Raw genomic sequence first — 21,338 nt, 5'->3', positions numbered from 1 at the left:
TCGAGTTGTCGGTGTTGCGTTTTATACTTACATTAAGATTTAACTTATATCAAGGATTTCCTCAACTTATAATAATCATTTGAAATGAAATTAACATGTGTTGAGATACCTGCTGTGTCATGTATGTAGTATCTTTTCAATGGACTGAGTAATAAAGAAAGACGTTGCATACAATTTTTACGAATGACTTATGGCTCGGTTTTACCGGTGGTTACGCTATAAACGTATAATACATCTATCTACTCAGGCATGCATGTTACAATATTTTTATTTTTGTCCGTTAAAGCTGCGTAAACCTATAAACATTAAACATGGAAGATTATTCTATCTCGCAAAAGGGTATTTTTAAACCCAACGTAAAAAGATGCTTCAACTCCAAACCACAGACTGCATTTCACATGATAAGACGAAATATGAAAGGTACTGAAGTTGGTCTTAATTAACAGCTTTGGCCAATCACAGATATGAATCACCTTATTTATACTGTCAACTTGGATTGTATTTCTTTTTTTTTTTTCTTCAATAGCAAGTTTTAAAGTAATATAACAATTATATTTATATTTATTCTTACATTTTGTAGCAAAATCAACTACAAGACATATTTGCTTCGAAAATATCAGTATTTCATTTTGCATTTAAAAAAAAGGTTTCAATTATTTACTAATGACATAAGGACATATATAATTGGGAGAAATATTCAGTCAGGAATGCACTTATGATCTATTGATGATGCAATATAACACGTATTTGTTTTATATGGAGTTACAACAATAAAAATAGTGTCAATAGTGTTAGATTTCGAAACAAAAAATAACATATGCAAGGATGTATTTTAAGTTCATCTACCTTGCAACTGCAACGAGTGCAATTCATTTGTACTTGAAATATGACTGAAATTTTCTGTAAATTGTACGTAACTTAGCGAATCATATAAAAAATTCACTCAATATACGCGCGCGCGCGAGTGTGTGTGTGTGTATGTGAATATACACATAAATAAATATATATATATATATATATATGTCTGCTCTTGATTTTGTTCTTCTAAACTAAGTGTTCGAAAACGCTTTTCTTATACACATTATATTAACACAACTAATAAAATTTCTAACGATTCTTTCTTCTAATCAATACAACATTATACGCACAATTGAGTGATTCAAAGTTCCAACGTCCAGGGCGTGAACACCCATTCAACTGATTTTATTCTTTTTTTATTTTACTTCATTTTATGTTTTTCCAACTCTACGTCGCCTCATAATTTTCTCTAATGTAAAAATAAATGGTGACCTTTTGTAACCTATAGTATCGATTTGGTAAAAGTGTCTTTGATCCAACTGTACAACCGCTCTAATTGAGCACTGCTCAACAACACGTAATCAGCCCAGTAATTCCAACAGGTATTCTTTTCATGTGTCGCAGAATGTCTAATTTGTCCAACAACATATGCGGAATTAGCCGTAAGCTCTGGCATTTAGTTTTCCTGCTCCTGCGAACCGTTGGATTCTGAACCATTAATGTGATTACTCAAATCCGACGACGAATTTGCCTTAGGTTTTCTACAGACGAAATACACGCTGTTGTATTCATACTGTAGCATGCTGTTCGTGTTCTGAGCATAACGGGTTTTTACGTGGGTATCCTCTCTCTATAAAAAGAAATGGGGAATTAAAAATTTCTCAACAGAGGACAGTCTAGGAAAATGAATATTATAAGAGACGATAAGTAAGAGATCTTAACCTCCATCCGGAATCCGAGGCCCATTATAACCTCGCGGACAGCCTCGTAGCTTGGTTCTATCGAATCTTCCATTGGTATGTCGCTGAAGTGGTACAACAACGGTCCTAAGTTTATCCAAACTCCGCCAGGCTTCAGAATTTTATAAATTGTTTCGATAAATTGTACTACGTTGTTCGCACAGTCAATGAAAAAACAAGTTGCTACACAGTCCCAGTGATTATCTTCCGTGTACACCTGGATTGAATCAATTAGAATTCAAGAAATTTAAGTGGCTGTTGAAAGATTTTACGCTTAATAAGTCAAGGCAGATTGCTCACCTCCAAAAAATCACCCGCAGCCATGGAAAATTGTGCATTTTCGGGGAGGTCACTAGGATTTACGTCGGGAAATAAAACTGCGTGCGTTTGATGCTCGGGCTTGAGGTTGTTCATGTATTGATGAACCCAGGGATGAACCTGGTACGTATTTGTTCCTCTGCACCTACAAAAAAAGTGTTAAAAATTGATTATCCCAATACGTAACGGTTATTAGATGAGCAAATGAATCCAGAATTCCATTAAACGATCCACAATTATTTTTACTCACTTGTTCAGGACAAAATGTGAAGCGAACAGCATGAAGAGAGAAAATTCATTTCCTTGGCATGTGTATCCTCGTCTGGCTATTTCGTACGCAAGTCTTCCGAGCCCTGCGCCAGGTACTAGGACTTGCACTTCTGACGGTACACTGGAAACGAATCCAGTAAGTTAGATTCAATTTATAAATTACACTGTTTTAGTCTAGGACAAACAAACTTTGACCAAGACTACCTATGATTGGTCAAATCAATTTCTTTTACCAAAAATCAGGAGGAAACTGTTGGAGTATTTCGTCTATGATAGGTTGATAACAGGACAGTCTTTCTTGGGCACCCTCTTCGCTCCAGTCTCTAACTAGCTGCTTTATTGTTGCTTGTACCTTTTCCTGGTCAGCCATAACCGGTCGAGGATTTGGCGTCTGGAATCAGATCTACCTATGTTTCGTACAATAGAATATATTTCTGTGAAAATTAATCGTTGAGAGTCAACGAGGTTCAATGCAATTTTTTCGATTTAACCACTTCTAACACGAACAATAATTAATTGGAGCTTGAAAGAATATATATGTAATATACATGGAACATCCTTATCAGATCTGCTACAGAGACTCAAGACTCAAGGTATTTATTAACTTTTTGTGAGTCTTCTTTTTCTAAATTTCAATCAGTTGTCATCGCTTGTGTGAACTTTGTGAAATAAAAAACACAGAATGTGAATTATGCACAACATATTAGAAATGTGTTGCAAAACGAAAAAGTGTCACCAACGTGAATGTTAATATCGGGGAATATTTAATTGTGAAAGGTAATCTAACACGCAAGGATGAAAGTTGAAGGTGTGGTGATGCATCAAACGATGAAAAACGTTTCTTACACTCTCGGTTTGGGCAGTGGTCGGACTGACGTTTTCAAAAATATGAGTCACATCTTTAATGATGAGTTTAATAATGTGGTCGTTGTTCTCAATGCATCTTTTTATCTCTTGGAGTTGTTCTCTGTACTTGGAAAGCAGCTTCTGATGATGACCAGGTAGAGACATGAAGTAAGTTTCCGTTTTCTTCACCCGTTGTAGGGAATGGGGTCTGTAAAGAGAATAAAATTCTCATGCTATTGAGCGAAGGGTTGTTGACAAGAATCGTGCGAAGTATCGACAGTCGCAAAGTACACCGAAATCAAACTCCGGTGATCGCGTGCCGGCAGTTTCCTACTAGTTGCAAAAATACCGAGGGTCCGAACCGTTGATCGGACTAAAAACTATTCCAAAGTAAGTGGAGAAAAAGGCGGTGATAGGTTATGTCGCCGCTCGGTATTCAATCCCGAGCGAGGGCAAAGCGGTCCAAATCTTAACAGTTCAAGAATAATTTACCTGTAGTATTTAAAGGCAGACACTATGCGGAGAAAATGCATTCTTTCCTCCTCGTCTTCGTACGAATTGTGCATTTTTCGGGAATAAGAATTTGGCGACGTATCCATTGTATTATAGTTCTTAATTTTTATCTATATTCTTTTATTATTCCTATGATGTACCAAGCGATGGATCTTCGCGTACACGGTATGTACTTATGTAGAGTGCATACAGCATGCGCTTCTGTTTTTCGAAGGTGGAAATATTTTTTTCGCCGCTTGGTACATGCGTTGCCGCTTTACCAACCAACCGAGAATGTAAGTTGATCGAATGGCGCGACGTCTCAGTCAGTAAGGTCGGAAACTACATTAGTTGAATTCTCGCGAGTAGAGAAGAATTCACCTCATCCAGCATGGAGACTAAAGCCCCCCGCACACGACGCTTGTTTTGCTGCTGGGATTGCTTGCTAGATTTTACCGCTGGGTTCCAAGTTGGCTGTGGCGCTGGGTGCAACGATGGCACCCTCGTTGGGTTGGCTTCACACGATGCTTGTCGCTAGGCGTGCTGGCGTGCATGGAGCCTAGAGAGAAAGTATAGGCGAATACGTAGTCCCAGCATTTCTAACCTCAACAGTACCATGGACGCTCGAGTGCAACAAACTCTTGCGGCTGAAATAATTCGACGTAGGAAAGCAATTATCGTGTCAGCTGTAGCAACTGCTTTTAAACGTAGACATCTACTGAAACAACGAAAACGTAAATTGTGGAGTCGCGAGTGGCTGTTACGGCGTGATAGAGGACAGAATGTTCTAAATATGGTATTTCGTGAGCTCGGGTATGTAACCATATGATTTTCATTTTATTTATTATTACTTTTTTGGATTTTCAATTTTATACTTGACTTTTCAATGCATATTTATACTAAATTTTTGTTTAGCCCTGAAGATCCAGCCAGTTTCACCAATTATACTTGAATGATGGAAGATGACTGGAATGAGTTGTTGACACTTCTGACTCCGGCCATAAAAAAACAGGATACCTTTATGCGTCAAGCTATATCACCGAGGGACAGACTCACTGTGACTCTTCGATATTTAGCAACGGGCAATACCTTTCAAGATTTGAGCTACTCCACTCGCATAGCCGCGAACACAATTTCAAAAGTGATTGACGAAACTTCAAGAGCAATAGTAGAAGTACTCGACTCAAAAGTATGGAATTTCCCATCATCGCTGGAGGAATGGCAGGTTATCGCTCACAAATTCGATACTTTATGGAATTTTCCTCATTGCATCGGTGCGCTGGATGGGAAACACATCAATTTTCGTCCCCCTCGAAGTGACGGATCGATTTACCGTAATTATAAGGGAAAAGACAGCATTGTGCTTCTGGGTCTTGTCGATGCTGAATACAGATTTTTGTTCGTTGATGTCGGAAGAAATGGACGTATGCACAATTCTGCTGTTTTGCGTGAGAGCCCATTATGGACTAAGATCAACGATGGAACGTTGAACTTACCTGCTCCATGTGAAATTCCAGGCTTTTGTTACAAATTACCGTACGTGATTGTCGGTAACGACGCATTTGCCTTGAAACCTAATTTGTTAAAGCCGTATCCGGATAGAAACTTGACGCTTGACAAAAGAATATTCAACTACAGATTGAGCCGTGCTCGCAGAACTGTTGAAAACGCTTTTGGCATACTGGCAAACAGATGGCGCGTTTTACTTTCTACGATATCTCTCTCCGTTCAAAAAGTAGACAGAATAACTTACGCGTGTGTGCTTTTACATAATTATTTAATCAATAAATCTAACAATGATTCCAGTCAATGGTACGTACCGCATAATTACAGAATCTCAACCCGCGTTGATAGTAATTGTAATGCAGTACAATTATCCGAAGGGCAGAATGCCTCCCTATATCTGAGAAATAACCGAAGCAGTAACGAAGTTCTAGAGATACGAGATAAATTTTGTGAATACTTTAATACTACAGGCATAGTGCCATTTCAATATACCGCTATTGAACGAGGTAACTATTAGTCGTTGCTCTACGAGCAAGTTCATAGTATTTATTCATTTATTAATTTATTTACTAGCACTGCGGCCGCGGCTTGTATTTGTATTTGACAGTATTTGTACAATGTTTATACAGAAATAAATAAATGCCATTACTGGTTTTATATTATTCGAATTTTGTTTGTGTACGAAAGACTTTTGAAAATATCTCTTTGACTAAGCAGCATCGACAATTGAAAAAAGAATCCCTCCAAAATTACACAGATTCTCGAGTTTTTGGATATTCGCCGAGGACTTCTGGGAAATTTCGAGAAATTCCGGAGAGTGTGAATGGCCAGAGTGTCGTTCGAAGTGCAAGCGACGAAGGGAACGATTATATTTTTTTACGACTTTTTCTCAACGATTATCGAAGCTGGTGTCAGAGAGAAAAGTTCGACCGAGAAAAATCCATAGTTCCTGAGAACTGTGAACTGTAGTTAATTTTTGTTCCTTCATCGATCTTGCCGCTTCACATTGACCTTAATTTTAGCAATTGGAGTAATTTTTAATGCTTACAATTATACATAAAGAATGACGTGAAATATTAAACATAAATAACGAAATGAAAAAACAAACAGGAGACTTATGGAATGGAATTTTTATAAAAGAAAATCAAAATCAAGATTTTTTGGTTGTTGGTGATGTCAAAACAGGTTGGTGTACTCTTTTTCTGTCACTTTCTAACCAGAATTTATTCCCCCTCAATCGAACAAGATTTTACATCGAAGAAATTGTCATGATTGTTTTTTTCGATTTTTGAATTTTGAAAATTTAAGGAAAACGTGGAAAACAAAAATTTCCTTCGTTCATCATTTTTTTCTGGTTTGTTTGTCGATTTTTGAAAATTGAAAATTTAAGGAACACATGAAAAATGGAAATTTCTCATTTATCATTCCCTTCAGGCTGCTTAAAAGTTTTTTTTGCTTTTCTACGGAGATAAAGGCACGATAGGGTGTTTTTTTCGACTTTTGAATTTTGAAAAGGAACACGTGGAAAATAAAAATTTCTCGTTCGTCGTTTTTTATCAGGTTTTTAAAAATAGTATTTTGCTACGCGCAAGAAAACCATCACGAAAAATAGCACACGTTCTATCACCGAAATCCAGCACGCGACCACGCTTCAGAGCCATCAGAGGCGCCACTTTCGAGCAGCGCTCCCAGCAGAGCAGCCATCCTAGTACCCCGCATGCGATCTATCAGCAAAACAAGCCCCGTGTGCAGCGGGCTTTACTCTCGAGGTGTCCCCCCCCCCGATTTCGACCATTTGAGGATATGTTATTCTTCATCGAAATCTAAGCGTCACGTACTTTTTTTTATCGGCGGAAAAACGGTTTAAAGGGGTGAAATCAGCCGCCAAAGTTGGACAGGATGCATACTTGCATACTTCCAATTGAGATATTTATATGAAACCAATTGGAGAATAATTCCTATGGAGAATAATGAAAAATGCATTTTGGCCGGTTACGACGGGGTTGAATAGTCGAAAATTATAGGGGTTGCAATTTAAAAAAATTTTATAACTACAAAACTTTTGTTCGGATTTCAATGAAATTAATTGCATTTGAAACAGCAACCAAATGTAGGGGATACATGTTTTTGCGTTTTTCGAAATAACGTCACTTAGGGGGTGAACTACCCTTATACACGTACAGCCAAATTTCCATTAGAATCGCACTATTTTGCTTCGATTCGTCTTATTTAACATTACAAAGCTCTTTCCAAGCAACAATTGAAGAGCTTCTTCGTTTTAATAAATTTCGGTTGCATTTATAACAAAATTTATTCCCACCAATTGCCGAACGGTTTCTGGCACAGTTTCTTTTACGATCGTGAAAACTTCCGGAGTCCGGTATTTTAGTAGTTTGTGAGGTTACTGGGATCGATTCCGAGTTTACAATTTTTAAATCAACATGGCTGATGCTGTAAACATTTAGGACTATGGTTATTATTCTAATGTCGGTAGTGTAAACTGATGATAGAAAATCTTGTCGTAATTATTTGTGAAATATATCTGAAATGTACAGAAGAACTCGGATCCCTGATCGTGTTATTTTCGGTTTCAGGGCAACAAAACCAAATTGTTAACAAATGCACTGAGCACTAAAGAATGTTCGATCTAAAAAGATATTCACTTTGATAACTGAAAGCAAAAAGAGATGTCGAAGCAATGAATATTAAAGCGAATATCATGTTGGACTCAACCCATTTTTTCTCCGTGTTTTCACATGATCACTCCTTTAGCCGATCCAGCTGATCGAACCTTTATCTGTTTCAGCTAATTAAACCTTTGTCTGTTTCAGATAATCAAACCTTTAGTCTGTTTCAGCTGATCAAGTCTTCTGTCTGTTTCAACTGATTCATTTGTCTCTTTTTTCGTTGATTATATTTTTCACTCAACTGAGCTACATAATCTTTGTCTATATCGAGATATGTCAATAACGATATTTTCATCTGTTCCCGGTAACTGAGTTTTATTGACTACGTTGAAAAATTAAATTCTCATTTTTTAGGCTTAGGTCTGGTTCTGGGTCAGTCATCTTATTTCCATCGATACATAGATTCAGCGATGTATTTCAGAATCATGATAAACACAAAGTGTAATGAAATTTATTGAACTGTAGTTTTGAAAAAAAAATATGTTTAGAGGTTTTACAGTTTTTTATTGCAATAATTTTTGTGTCAGAGTTTGTTTGCCGTTTGTATTTCAAGGTGAAATCATACAGCTCTGTCGTATTTTGGCGGTTGTGCTTATTCTACTCCGATTTGTATCCGTTACTTCGAAGATTTCTGCATCGTCATCCGATAGATGAATGCCGACGCCTTACAGCGAATCGTGTTTTCGATCTTCATTTAGTTGTTCGTTGTTTGGCGTATTTACCAGGTTATCCATTTGAGTAATTATCTCATACTACATAAGAGGAAAGAACCCTTTCGCAAATATACAAGTTCAATCACCGTTCGCATATGAGATGAGAAAAATTATCTTTCAGCCATAATTGAAACAACCATTTCTCATCCATAATTCAAACAGTCATCATTCATCAATGATAAATGGTCAGCGGAGGTTATGAGTTAAAACATTTCAAACAGAGTGCGAATATACGCAAGTACAAACTAACTGGGAACAACAATATATCACAAATAACATGGGAAAAAAAGTCATTTGCAATTTTTCAAAGAACGCAAGATCGATCTTCCAACTGTTCTCCGTGGAGTAGGCCTACTGGGGATACCACGTGAAAAAAAAAAACGCGCCGGGTGTTCTACCGCTTGCGGTGGTGTGGAAACGAGCACAAGTGAGCTTATTTTCACTGGTCAAATACTAACGTATGTATTGTAGTTATTCAAATGACAATTTTATTACTGCGCAAATTTAACTTACTGTCAATGAAACTCATGCTTCGATGATCTGTAACGAATGTGGAATCGTAATAACTTCGGATTTCTCTAATTTAGTCGGAGTGAATTCCACGTGAATACATTTTTCTTTTTGATAAATTTCGCTTTTTAATTGAAATGCGTAAGATGCGCATGCCTTTGGAAATTCAGAATTTGGCAATTCCAACATCTTTCTCCCTCTCTTGACCTTGCGCAGTCGACACAGTAAAGTCGTTGAATTGTAAAATTCGAAATTTCCAGTCTTTACTCATTGGACAGCTCGACTTTTCGGAGAAATTAGTTCTATTTCAATTGCCTATCCGGCACAGCATTCCCACTATTTCTTTCTTGAATTTTTTGTATTACAAGAATTCGTAAATTCAAATTTAACCGCGCGTTTTGTGCGTAAACTTGATACTGCAAGGTTCTGAGCACAAGTCATTCAGCGCCGTGGCTGACACGCGTCGCGCACGGACATTGATAAAACAATTATCAACTACCGTTTGAGTCGAATCATGGTCACCCGCAATCAACACGGTGCTCGGATCAAGTTGTTACAATAAACCACGATATTTGCGTAACAAATGAGCACGTCTCCCGTGACAACTGATAAAGAGCAAAAAACGCGAAGCTCATTCGAAACCGGCTACTAAAAGTGACAAAAAGAACGATGTTGAGAAATTATGTACGATTGTCATACGGGTGATCCGTCTAAAAGACCCAACATGATGGAATACAGTAAGAAATTCACTCCCATCTTCGCTTTTGAATCTATTTTGTCGGAAATTATTTAAAATTCTTACGAACAATTTCTATACCCGCTTGATTTTCCAGATTACTTAACCGAATCTACTGTTGAATACGTATTGCAATAAATCATTGTACTTACATAAATAAAAAGAAAGGCAACTAATACGATAACTTGCATCTTATAATATTATCAACTGATTTGAGACCCAATTAGGTATCACCAAAGAAATGTTTCGTCATATTATACGTGTTGATTCATTGCTCGCCATAGAAAGGAAGAGATTCGTCAGTAACGCATATCACAAATCGGTTGCATTGAAAAATATTACTACTTCAGTGGGAATAATTTTCAACGGCTGATTATCACATTATTGTTACTTGGGATCTGATTATGAATAGAATAGTGTGTCCAAAAGGTCGTATCTACGATACATTCGTGAATTCGTGAATTTAACGGACTTGTGTATATTTCCCCAAAACGGTCAATCAGCCCACCACGGGAACCCGATGCTGTTCCAATAACTCATCAACGACGCATATTTCTTGGATGATTTCTAAACAATTACATGAATTTCAAACAAGTTTCTTGCAATTTTAACACATATTATGTAACTCATTAACATTCCACCAATGTCCCCTCCTCGCTTCGTGAAATTATTCTTCTACCTAAGCCTGCCAAATTTTTAAATTCTGTTTGCGGAAATCTGTAGAAATACTGGGATAGATCAGAATCTTGTCTCAGAAAAGACCAATGGATTGTTGGAAGTAGAAGAACGCTCTTGAAGCTTCCGAAAGGTCTTACAACTTTTCCGCTATGTTTTTTTTACAGAAATATCGAACTTCAAAGCCTGCACGTATCCAAACTTCTTGCCAAGACTTTTGACGCATTCATTCGAGCGATAAACAGTTCAGCATGAAACCATCCGTATATAATTGATAAGGATTTGATTACAAATAATCCGGAATACCCATCTTTACGTCAGTCGTTATAGTTTCTCATATCCAATTTATAACTGTAATTAGTTATCATCGTTTTTCAAAAAAGTTTCCTGAGTGGAACGTGGGATTGACGTACATTAAATTACGTTCAATTGTTATTAATTTACTTTACATCGGTAAAACCTTATTCACAGACTTTTTATCGATGTCACTTTTTAATTACGCACGTTTGGGTTGCATGTTCCAACAATTGGATTGATACTGTAACTTCTGTCTCTCGGACTTTCAACATTTAACTAGTAATTTTCTACCGAATTGACAATGAATGATTTTCATTCCCGTTTATTCATAATAATCTATGAATTTCACCTCCTCAACACTACAACGCTCGGTAATCATTCAACTTTCGTCCTGAACGACAGAATCGCGAGTCATATCATTATCACTATACGGAGAATCTTCTTGTAACAAAAATTCCAGTACAGACAGGTAATTTGTGGACACTTCGTGCATTTTGACAATGTTTCATGAATTTCTTCATGAAAGTAGGAGAAGATAATTATTTTGTCGTGAATAACATCTTAAAATATAATGAGCGTTTCCTATAATTCCGACTAAGAAATATCGTCAAAGTTTACGAGATGTCCGCAAATTACCATTCAGCATGGGGATTCTCAATACAGAAGGTACCTTGATTATAATGTACTTCACTTTTCTGAAGAAATAAAATTCAAAAATGACTCGCTATTGATGGATATTGTATGGCCGGATATCCGGCCAAATTGCTATCCTGCACATCCTTAATATTATTATTAGGGGTTAACGGCAAAGTGTAGAAATTGCGGGTAATGTAGTATCGACTTTGTCGGGTATATGTATTATATTTTCAAACTCGAAATCCCTAATAATCAACACGGGCACTGCCATAAATGTATAATGAAGCGGACGGATGTGGGCAATTATAATCTGGGCCATTTGTTAATAAATTTCTGAACAATCTGGTGTTTGGGGGTCAGCGGACAGAGTCATAAACTAACCGGGTAATTGTGTGAGAAATTCGTCGGGGAAGGTCAATTTTGAAAGGTGAAAAACCGTCAAGGTTTTTCTAGCGACATTTCGGCTGGGCCTAGCTAGCCATTATCAGGATTAAAGGACATTCCTAAGCGCTCAGGTATTCGTTATACGGCTGCCATCGAAGAAGTGATTTTATGGCAGCACTTCCTCGATGGTAGCCATGTCCTTTAATCCTGATAATGGCTGGCCAGACCCAGCCGAATCGTCGCTAAAAGAACCTCAACGGTTTTTCACCTGTCACCTTTGTCACATGTGACCTTCCCCGACGAAATCCTGACTCATATACCTTCTCGGGTCACGAAAAGCCACTCGTATAACCAGGTCATATGAGTAGACTTTGCGAAGGACCGACTAGCGACGAGGGAGGACCACCCCGATCACCACCAAGCCATCATGGAGCTGTGCGGATGACGAAATTGCGATCTAACGTTAAGTTCTGCGCCGCGATGCTACGACAGGTTCGCGTCGAGTTGCGCAATCTACGAAATCGATGACGGATCGATTATTGCGTATTCTTGTAGGTATGACGTCACGTAGGGCATTGCGTACCGAGATCCGTGTTGCGGCAGGTCGTCGATTTTGTAAATCACTCAAGTTCTGGCGATATTACGAGATAGTCGCTTTTTGGAGCTTTGCGAACCAATGGAGCCGCCAAAAATCACGAGGGGATTAGAGAATTTGTTGCGTGGATGTAGAACGGTAAGCGCTGCTTATATCCTCGTGACTGAATTACTAGAGTCATCGAGTAACGGCTTGCCGAATAACGACTAGCCGTTTTGGATTTGCATTGTCGAAAAGTACTCGAAATTTGTTTGCCGATACTTTTGCTTGGTGACGGTAGTCTGAGTTGCGCGTTATGGAGTTGAATAAATTTTAAGTTGGCGAGAATATTGAGTAGAGTCACGATTTGGAGTTAAGTCTTTTTCGTTTTTTAATTCAATTGCAGCCCGAATTCCGCTCTACAAGGTTGAGTTACGGTAACGGATTTTTCAGTGTCGTCTCTCGTCTAGGTCGCAAATTGCCGAAATGGAGTGTTCAAATTAGCAAATACCTTTTTTCAGAGCTTTGAGAAAGTTTGAGTTCGAATGCGTCACGCTTGCGTTTAGTTGAGTTCACGTTTAGTTAAGATAAATAACCTCGGCGACCGAGGTGCAGTAAAAATCAGCGTCACAGTAAACACATTACATAAGGAACAACTATACATCTTCATCCTTTGGTTAACTTCTTCGACTATTTCTCCTATCGTTCGCATCAAGAAAAGGTTTCTAACTCTATAAACAGGAAACCAGGTGTATATTTATTTTGCATCTATTTAGATAACATTATTTTTGTCGATCTGATGGAGTTGCATTAACATTACTGAATTTGGCTCAAATGAACTTGTATAGTTGAAAAGTATAGATAGATAGATGGATAGATACGTCGTTCGACTCTGCAAAATTTGAATACACGCTGTGAACGATGGTAACACCAGTCCTTGTCGTTTTTACGTACCGATCGTTTGTCGGACTGGGTTGCGCGCGCACGACAGTTTGTCGGACTGGGTTGCGCGCGCACGACACGATGCAGAGGGCGTCGCTTGACGATGAACTCATAACGCCCCCACCCTATTACGAAAAGTCCCATGAGGCTATCAGTCGTTCCGTGTCCTCAGTCGACGCTGGATGTATCTTCAGTCAACGCTGCGGACATAGTTCACAGTACGTTCGAAATATATACCGAAAATTGAATAATTGACTTTATACGAAAGTTAATCTTTGATATCTCGACCTTGGTGATGCTGCTTATTGCTTTCAACAATCTCATCAAAAGAGATTTCAGTTGTTAGTAAAATATCCAACATATCTTCACATCGTTATATGAAATACCCAGAAAGTATGAAGTGCCACTACGAAGTACTCGGCGTTTCGAGAGATGCGTCAGACGACGATTTGAAAAAAGCGTACAGAAAACTAGCACTGGAATGCCATCCTGATAAGAATTTCGACAATACTGAAGATGCTAAAGAACAATTTCAAATCGTCCAACGAGCATGGGAGGTCTTAAGTGATCCGCAAGAACGAGCCTGGTATGACAATCACCGAGAAGCTATTTTGAAAGGAGGGATAGGAGGGAATTACAAAGATGATTCGATCGATTTGTTCCAATACTTTACTGCGAGCTGTTATGAGGGCTATGGCGATGGCGAAAAAGAATTTTACACGGTTTATGGAAAAGTTTTTGAACAACTGACTGCTGAAGAATCAGAGTTTTGCAAAGAAGAAGATTTGGACGATGAAGTATCTGGTTTTGGGAATTCCACTAGCTCATATCACGATGTTCACAAATTTTATGCATATTGGCAAAGCTATTCGACAAAGAGGTCATTTGCTTGGCTAGATACATACGATATTCGTGATACCCCAAACAGACGTGCTTTAAGATTGGCAGAAAAGGAGAACAAGAAAATTAGAGATAAGGCTAAAAAAGAACGCAATGAACAAGTTCGGAACCTTGTAGCATTCGTTCGCAAGCGTGATAAACGAGTTAAAGCGCATGCAAAAATCCTGGCAGAAAGAGCTAAAGAAAATACCGAAAAAACACAAGAACGGAGAAGGCAACAACTGATCCAGAGACAAAAAGAACTGGAAAGTTATACCGAGCCGGAATGGTCAAAGTTTTCTAATATCGAACAAGATTTAAAGGTTATTGAAGCAAATCTTGCTGCTGAGTTTGGAGAGGAATTAACTTCAAATATAGATTCTAAAGATGCCGATGATACGGATAGTAACACCCTGTATTGCGTTGCTTGCAGCAAAATATACAAGACACAGAAAGCATTTACGAATCACGAAAATTCCAAGAAACACGACGATAATGTTTCAACCATGATAGCCTCCTTCATGGCTGATGAAAATATGGAATTTGAATGCAGTATTCGAAAGTACAATTCGGACTTTGAATTGAATTTTAAATGCGGTAGCAAAAGAAATATTTGTTTGATAAGTCGAAACCGGAAAAGTGTGATATTGGCAATAAGCCGAGAAATACGAGATCTCTTGATGAACCGCAGTGAGAATATCGATGTGAATGCGAAAGGCAACCAGCGAAGTACATCAAATGAAGAAATGATTTCGGATAGTGAATCAAGTTCTACAAGTGAAAAAAATACAAATAAGCTTGTGAAAAAACAAGGTGTTGAACTAGCCACAGGCCCAGAACCGGAAGACTTTCTTATAGTAATTAAAATACACGATAACATGAATATAGTGATTCCTGAATGTAAATTGATATCAGACCAAGAGAACGAACTTGACAACCCAGTGTTACATATGACAGAAAAATCTCGCAAAAGTAAGAACAAAAAGCGTAAAAATGTTCAAAAAGTCATTCTTGAACAAACAACCGACGATGAGCAAGAACTAGATGCTCATTTTGGGTGGTCCAAGAAACAGCGAAGGAAACAAAAACAAAAGGAAGCAACTCTTGACAACAAATATCACACTGTCCCAGAAACGATTGACAATTTTACTAAAGGCAACAAAGTAAATTTTGACGATACTGACTTGAGCTTTGAAGTAGATGCCAGATTATTAACTCAAAGTACAAAAAAATCTAAAGGTAAGAGAGCAAAGGAAGCAAGAAGAATTCAGAAGTTAAGCTCTGATGAGAGCAGACGCAAGGACAAGAAGGAAAAAAAGAGAGAAGGGTCATGGGAAGAAAGCGTTCTGGATTTATATCACTTGTGTATTCTATGTGGAGTAGACTATCTAATCAAGAATGAATTATATGATCATTTTGCGGAGACTGGTCATTTTATCCATATCCGGAATTTACCAAAGAATGAGATGTATGATTATTATATGGAGGCCGGTTATTTTTCATATATGCCGAATTTAATTTATCATTTTTAAAATGTTTAAGGGCTATTCTGGTTTGGACGCCCGAATTTTAGGTGTTTTTCGGATGCTGAAAAAAAAAAAAAAAACCAATAAATATTTTTCGTATCCATTTTCTTTTACCAGTTATTTATTGATATTTTAAGAGTATAAAAAAGTCAAATTAGTTAAAAAATAATGAAAATTGAAAAATCTGCAGGCCGGCAAATTGGGGGCTCACAAAAAAATGGCGTGTCTTGGTTGGCAGGATTCTAGTCCTTCCAGTGATCTGAAACAAATTTTTTTTTTTTAAATTCTTAAAGAAGAAGGATGTAGTTATCGCACTACGTGTGGGTTTTTGAGGAGAAGAATTTTTCATAAAATGGCGGCGGTGTGAAAAATGAGTCGCGTTTTTTCCCTGGTTTTTTCAACTTTCAGAATTTTTAAAACATAGTAAAACAAAAAAAATTTTTCGCAAGCACGCTTCTTTACGCGATGCTCTAATATATACAGAAGCTCCGTGCCAAATTGCAAGTAAATTGGTTGATTAGAACTTGGGATATCGTACCAACCGTATCGAAAATAGTAGTTTTGAGAAAAACGCGTTTAAAGTTTGAGGTCGAGTTTCGCGGAGTCTGATTCGTTTAATGGCGTGTTATACTTACATTTTCCTAAGCAGCGATCCCTGCCCCATTTTTCCACTTCAAACGTGAGATTTTGTTTTTTTCTAAGAAAATATCGACTACAAAAGACCTTTTTTAACTGATTCTTCTTAATCATTGTTTGCCTACTGTGTAATGTTCATTCGTTCCGGCCGGACCGCCGACCGGTTTAGTCGGCGCGTGACAAATGAAGCTGTAAATTTGAAAAGAATGAGAATTTTGAAAAATCCTCTTAAGGACATATTCTTAAAACTCTAAGCTTTGAAAATATGGCCAGAAAAAAATCGAATTTTTCGAATTTCTAAACCAGAATACCCCCTTAAGACAATCCTGTGAAGAGTATATAATCTGGGCGACGTGATAATAAATTCCCGAACGATCTTGTGTTTGGGGGTCAGCGAGTCTTACCTAATTTCCAGAAAAATATTTACAAGTAGTATTTTTGTTTGGAAAGGTCTGGGATTTCTGCTGCAAATAAACTGACTGGGAACAACAATATATCACAATTAACATGGTAAAAAAAGTCATTTGCAATTTTTCAAAGAACGCAAGATCGATCTTCCAACTGTTCTCCGTGGAGTAGGCCTACTGGGGATACCACGTGAAAAAAAAAAACGCGCCGGGTGTTCTACCGCTTGCGGTGGTGTGGAAACGAGCACAAGTGAGCTTATTTTCACTGGTCAAATACTAACGTATGTATTGTAGTTATTCAAATGACAATTTTATTACTGCGCAAATTTAACTTACTGTCAATGAAACTCATGCTTCGATGATCTGTAACGAATGTGGAATCGTAATAACTTCGGATTTCTCTAATTTAGTCGGAGTGAATTCCACGTGAATACATTTTTCTTTTTGATAAATTTCGCTTTTTAATTGAAATGCGTAAGATGCGCATGCCTTTGGAAATTCAGAATTTGGCAATTCCAACATCTTTCTCCCTCTCTTGACCTTGCGCAGTCGACACAGTAAAGTCGTTGAATTGTAAAATTCGAAATTTCCAGTCTTTACTCATTGGACAGCTCGACTTTTCGGAGAAATTAGTTCTATTTCAATTGCCTATCCGGCACAGCATTCCCACTATTTCTTTCTTGAATTTTTTGTATTACAAGAATTCGTAAATTCAAATTTAACCGCGCGTTTTGTGCGTAAACTTGATACTGCAAGGTTCTGAGCACAAGTCATTCAGCGCCGTGGCTGACACGCGTCGCGCACGGACATTGATAAAACAATTATCAACTACCGTTTGAGTCGAATCATGGTCACCCGCAATCAACACGGTGCTCGGATCAAGTTGTTACAATAAACCACGATATTTGCGTAACAAATGAGCACGTCTCCCGTGACAACTGATAAAGAGCAAAAAACGCGAAGCTCATTCGAAACCGGCTACTAAAAGTGACAAAAAGAACGATGTTGAGAAATTATGTACGATTGTCATACGGGTGATCCGTCTAAAAGACCCAACATGATGGAATACAGTAAGAAATTCACTCCCATCTTCGCTTTTGAATCTATTTTGTCGGAAATTATTTAAAATTCTTACGAACAATTTCTATACCCGCTTGATTTTCCAGATTACTTAACCGAATCTACTGTTGAATACGTATTGCAATAAATCATTGTACTTACATAAATAAAAAGAAAGGCAACTAATACGATAACTTGCATCTTATAATATTATCAACTGATTTGAGACCCAATTAGGTATCACCAAAGAAATGTTTCGTCATATTATACGTGTTGATTCATTGCTCGCCATAGAAAGGAAGAGATTCGTCAGTAACGCATATCACAAATCGGTTGCATTGAAAAATATTACTACTTCAGTGGGAATAATTTTCAACGGCTGATTATCACATTATTGTTACTTGGGATCTGATTATGAATAGAATAGTGTGTCCAAAAGGTCGTATCTACGATACATTCGTGAATTCGTGAATTTAACGGACTTGTGTATATTTCCCCAAAACGGTCAATCAGCCCACCACGGGAACCCGATGCTGTTCCAATAACTCATCAACGACGCATATTTCTTGGATGATTTCTAAACAATTACATGAATTTCAAACAAGTTTCTTGCAATTTTAACACATATTATGTAACTCATTAACATTCCACCAATGTCCCCTCCTCGCTTCGTGAAATTATTCTTCTACCTAAGCCTGCCAAATTTTTAAATTCTGTTTGCGGAAATCTGTAGAAATACTGGGATAGATCAGAATCTTGTCTCAGAAAAGACCAATGGATTGTTGGAAGTAGAAGAACGCTCTTGAAGCTTCCGAAAGGTCTTACAACTTTTCCGCTATGTTTTTTTTACAGAAATATCGAACTTCAAAGCCTGCACGTATCCAAACTTCTTGCCAAGACTTTTGACGCATTCATTCGAGCGATAAACAGTTCAGCATGAAACCATCCGTATATAATTGATAAGGATTTGATTACAAATAATCCGGAATACCCATCTTTACGTCAGTCGTTATAGTTTCTCATATCCAATTTATAACTGTAATTAGTTATCATCGTTTTTCAAAAAAGTTTCCTGAGTGGAACGTGGGATTGACGTACATTAAATTACGTTCAATTGTTATTAATTTACTTTACATCGGTAAAACCTTATTCACAGACTTTTTATCGATGTCACTTTTTAATTACGCACGTTTGGGTTGCATGTTCCAACAATTGGATTGATACTGTAACTTCTGTCTCTCGGACTTTCAACATTTAACTAGTAATTTTCTACCGAATTGACAATGAATGATTTTCATTCCCGTTTATTCATAATAATCTATGAATTTCACCTCCTCAACACTACAACGCTCGGTAATCATTCAACTTTCGTCCTGAACGACAGAATCGCGAGTCATATCATTATCACTATACGGAGAATCTTCTTGTAACAAAAATTCCAGTACAGACAGGTAATTTGTGGACACTTCGTGCATTTTGACAATGTTTCATGAATTTCTTCATGAAAGTAGGAGAAGATAATTATTTTGTCGTGAATAACATCTTAAAATATAATGAGCGTTTCCTATAATTCCGACTAAGAAATATCGTCAAAGTTTACGAGATGTCCGCAAATTACCATTCAGCATGGGGATTCTCAATACAGAAGGTACCTTGATTATAATGTACTTCACTTTTCTGAAGAAATAAAATTCAAAAATGACTCGCTATTGATGGATATTGTATGGCCGGATATCCGGCCAAATTGCTATCCTGCACATCCTTAATATTATTATTAGGGGTTAACGGCAAAGTGTAGAAATTGCGGGTAATGTAGTATCGACTTTGTCGGGTATATGTATTATATTTTCAAACTCGAAATCCCTAATAATCAACACGGGCACTGCCATAAATGTATAATGAAGCGGACGGATGTGGGCAATTATAATCTGGGCCATTTGTTAATAAATTTCTGAACAATCTGGTGTTTGGGGGTCAGCGGACAGAGTCATAAACTAACCGGGTAATTGTGTGAGAAATTCGTCGGGGAAGGTCAATTTTGAAAGGTGAAAAACCGTCAAGGTTTTTCTAGCGACATTTCGGCTGGGCCTAGCTAGCCATTATCAGGATTAAAGGACATTCCTAAGCGCTCAGGTATTCGTTATACGGCTGCCATCGAAGAAGTGATTTTATGGCAGCACTTCCTCGATGGTAGCCATGTCCTTTAATCCTGATAATGGCTGGCCAGACCCAGCCGAATCGTCGCTAAAAGAACCTCAACGGTTTTTCACCTGTCACCTTTGTCACATGTGACCTTCCCCGACGAAATCCTGACTCATATACCTTCTCGGGTCACGAAAAGCCACTCGTATAACCAGGTCATATGAGTAGACTTTGCGAAGGACCGACTAGCGACGAGGGAGGACCACCCCGATCACCACCAAGCCATCATGGAGCTGTGCGGATGACGAAATTGCGATCTAACGTTAAGTTCTGCGCCGCGATGCTACGACAGGTTCGCGTCGAGTTGCGCAATCTACGAAATCGATGACGGATCGATTATTGCGTATTCTTGTAGGTATGACGTCACGTAGGGCATTGCGTACCGAGATCCGTGTTGCGGCAGGTCGTCGATTTTGTAAATCACTCAAGTTCTGGCGATATTACGAGATAGTCGCTTTTTGGAGCTTTGCGAACCAATGGAGCCGCCAAAAATCACGAGGGGATTAGAGAATTTGTTGCGTGGATGTAGAACGGTAAGCGCTGCTTATATCCTCGTGACTGAATTACTAGAGTCATCGAGTAACGGCTTGCCGAATAACGACTAGCCGTTTTGGATTTGCATTGTCGAAAAGTACTCGAAATTTGTTTGCCGATACTTTTGCTTGGTGACGGTAGTCTGAGTTGCGCGTTATGGAGTTGAATAAATTTTAAGTTGGCGAGAATATTGAGTAGAGTCACGATTTGGAGTTAAGTCTTTTTCGTTTTTTAATTCAATTGCAGCCCGAATTCCGCTCTACAAGGTTGAGTTACGGTAACGGATTTTTCAGTGTCGTCTCTCGTCTAGGTCGCAAATTGCCGAAATGGAGTGTTCAAATTAGCAAATACCTTTTTTCAGAGCTTTGAGAAAGTTTGAGTTCGAATGCGTCACGCTTGCGTTTAGTTGAGTTCACGTTTAGTTAAGATAAATAACCTCGGCGACCGAGGTGCAGTAAAAATCAGCGTCACAGTAAACACATTACATAAGGAACAACTATACATCTTCATCCTTTGGTTAACTTCTTCGACTATTTCTCCTATCGTTCGCATCAAGAAAAGGTTTCTAACTCTATAAACAGGAAACCAGGTGTATATTTATTTTGCATCTATTTAGATAACATTATTTTTGTCGATCTGATGGAGTTGCATTAACATTACTGAATTTGGCTCAAATGAACTTGTATAGTTGAAAAGTATAGATAGATAGATGGATAGATACGTCGTTCGACTCTGCAAAATTTGAATACACG

General features: G+C 37.9%; 3 protein-coding genes across 3 annotated transcripts; 2 read left to right on the top strand and 1 right to left on the bottom strand.

Moving 5' to 3' along the window:
* Positions 1-484: 484 nt before the first annotated feature.
* On the bottom strand, positions 485-4,028 carry LOC124180898 (carnosine N-methyltransferase). The gene is made up of 7 exons (XM_046566817.1): positions 3,684-4,028; positions 3,192-3,399; positions 2,579-2,736; positions 2,326-2,466; positions 2,058-2,220; positions 1,741-1,974; positions 485-1,648 (listed from the first exon to the last, which is right to left on the bottom strand). The coding sequence occupies exons 1-7, from the start codon at positions 3,788-3,790 to the stop codon at positions 1,475-1,477; spliced, it is 1,185 nt and encodes a 394-aa protein (XP_046422773.1). The 5' UTR covers positions 3,791-4,028; the 3' UTR covers positions 485-1,474.
* Positions 4,029-4,133: 105 nt separating this feature from the next.
* On the top strand, positions 4,134-5,851 carry LOC124180105 (protein ALP1-like). The gene is made up of 2 exons (XM_046565188.1): positions 4,134-4,496; positions 4,599-5,851. Exon 2 carries the CDS (start codon positions 4,636-4,638, stop codon positions 5,704-5,706), a length of 1,071 nt encoding a protein of 356 aa, XP_046421144.1. The 5' UTR covers positions 4,134-4,496; positions 4,599-4,635; the 3' UTR covers positions 5,707-5,851.
* A 7,834-nt stretch (positions 5,852-13,685) lies between these two features.
* LOC124180679 (dnaJ homolog subfamily C member 21-like) lies at positions 13,686-20,867 on the top strand. Its single transcript, XM_046566425.1, has 2 exons — positions 13,686-15,461; positions 20,833-20,867. The coding sequence occupies exons 1-2, from the start codon at positions 13,721-13,723 to the stop codon at positions 20,865-20,867; spliced, it is 1,776 nt and encodes a 591-aa protein (XP_046422381.1). The 5' UTR covers positions 13,686-13,720.
* Positions 20,868-21,338: the final 471 nt, after the last annotated feature.

The sequence above is a fragment of the Neodiprion fabricii genome, chromosome 4, assembly GCF_021155785.1.
Source record: "Neodiprion fabricii isolate iyNeoFabr1 chromosome 4, iyNeoFabr1.1, whole genome shotgun sequence".
Taxonomy (NCBI): Eukaryota; Metazoa; Arthropoda; class Insecta; order Hymenoptera; family Diprionidae; genus Neodiprion; species Neodiprion fabricii.
Note: the sequence above shows the minus strand (reverse complement) of the source record. Positions and strands in the feature narration are given on the sequence as shown.

Bases quoted from the DNA above. Each gene is read 5' to 3' on its own strand.
- LOC124180898 (XM_046566817.1), bottom strand. From the start codon at position 3,790: ATGGATACGTCGCCAAATTCTTATTCCCGAAAAATGCACAATTCGTAC. The intron at 2,737-3,191 runs GTAAGAAACGTT...ATCTGATTCCAG, and splicing joins CCACTGCCCAAACCGAGAGT to ACGCCAAATCCTCGACCGGT. The intron at 1,649-1,740 runs GTTAAGATCTCT...TTCTTTTTATAG, and splicing joins GCCTCGGATTCCGGATGGAG to AGAGAGGATACCCACGTAAA.
- LOC124180679 (XM_046566425.1), top strand. From the start codon at position 13,721: ATGAAATACCCAGAAAGTATGAAGTGCCACTACGAAGTACTCGGCGTT. The intron at 15,462-20,832 runs GTAAGAGAGCAA...ATTCAATTGCAG, and splicing joins AAGTACAAAAAAATCTAAAG to CCCGAATTCCGCTCTACAAG.
- LOC124180105 (XM_046565188.1), top strand. From the start codon at position 4,636: ATGATGGAAGATGACTGGAATGAGTTGTTGACACTTCTGACTCCGGCC.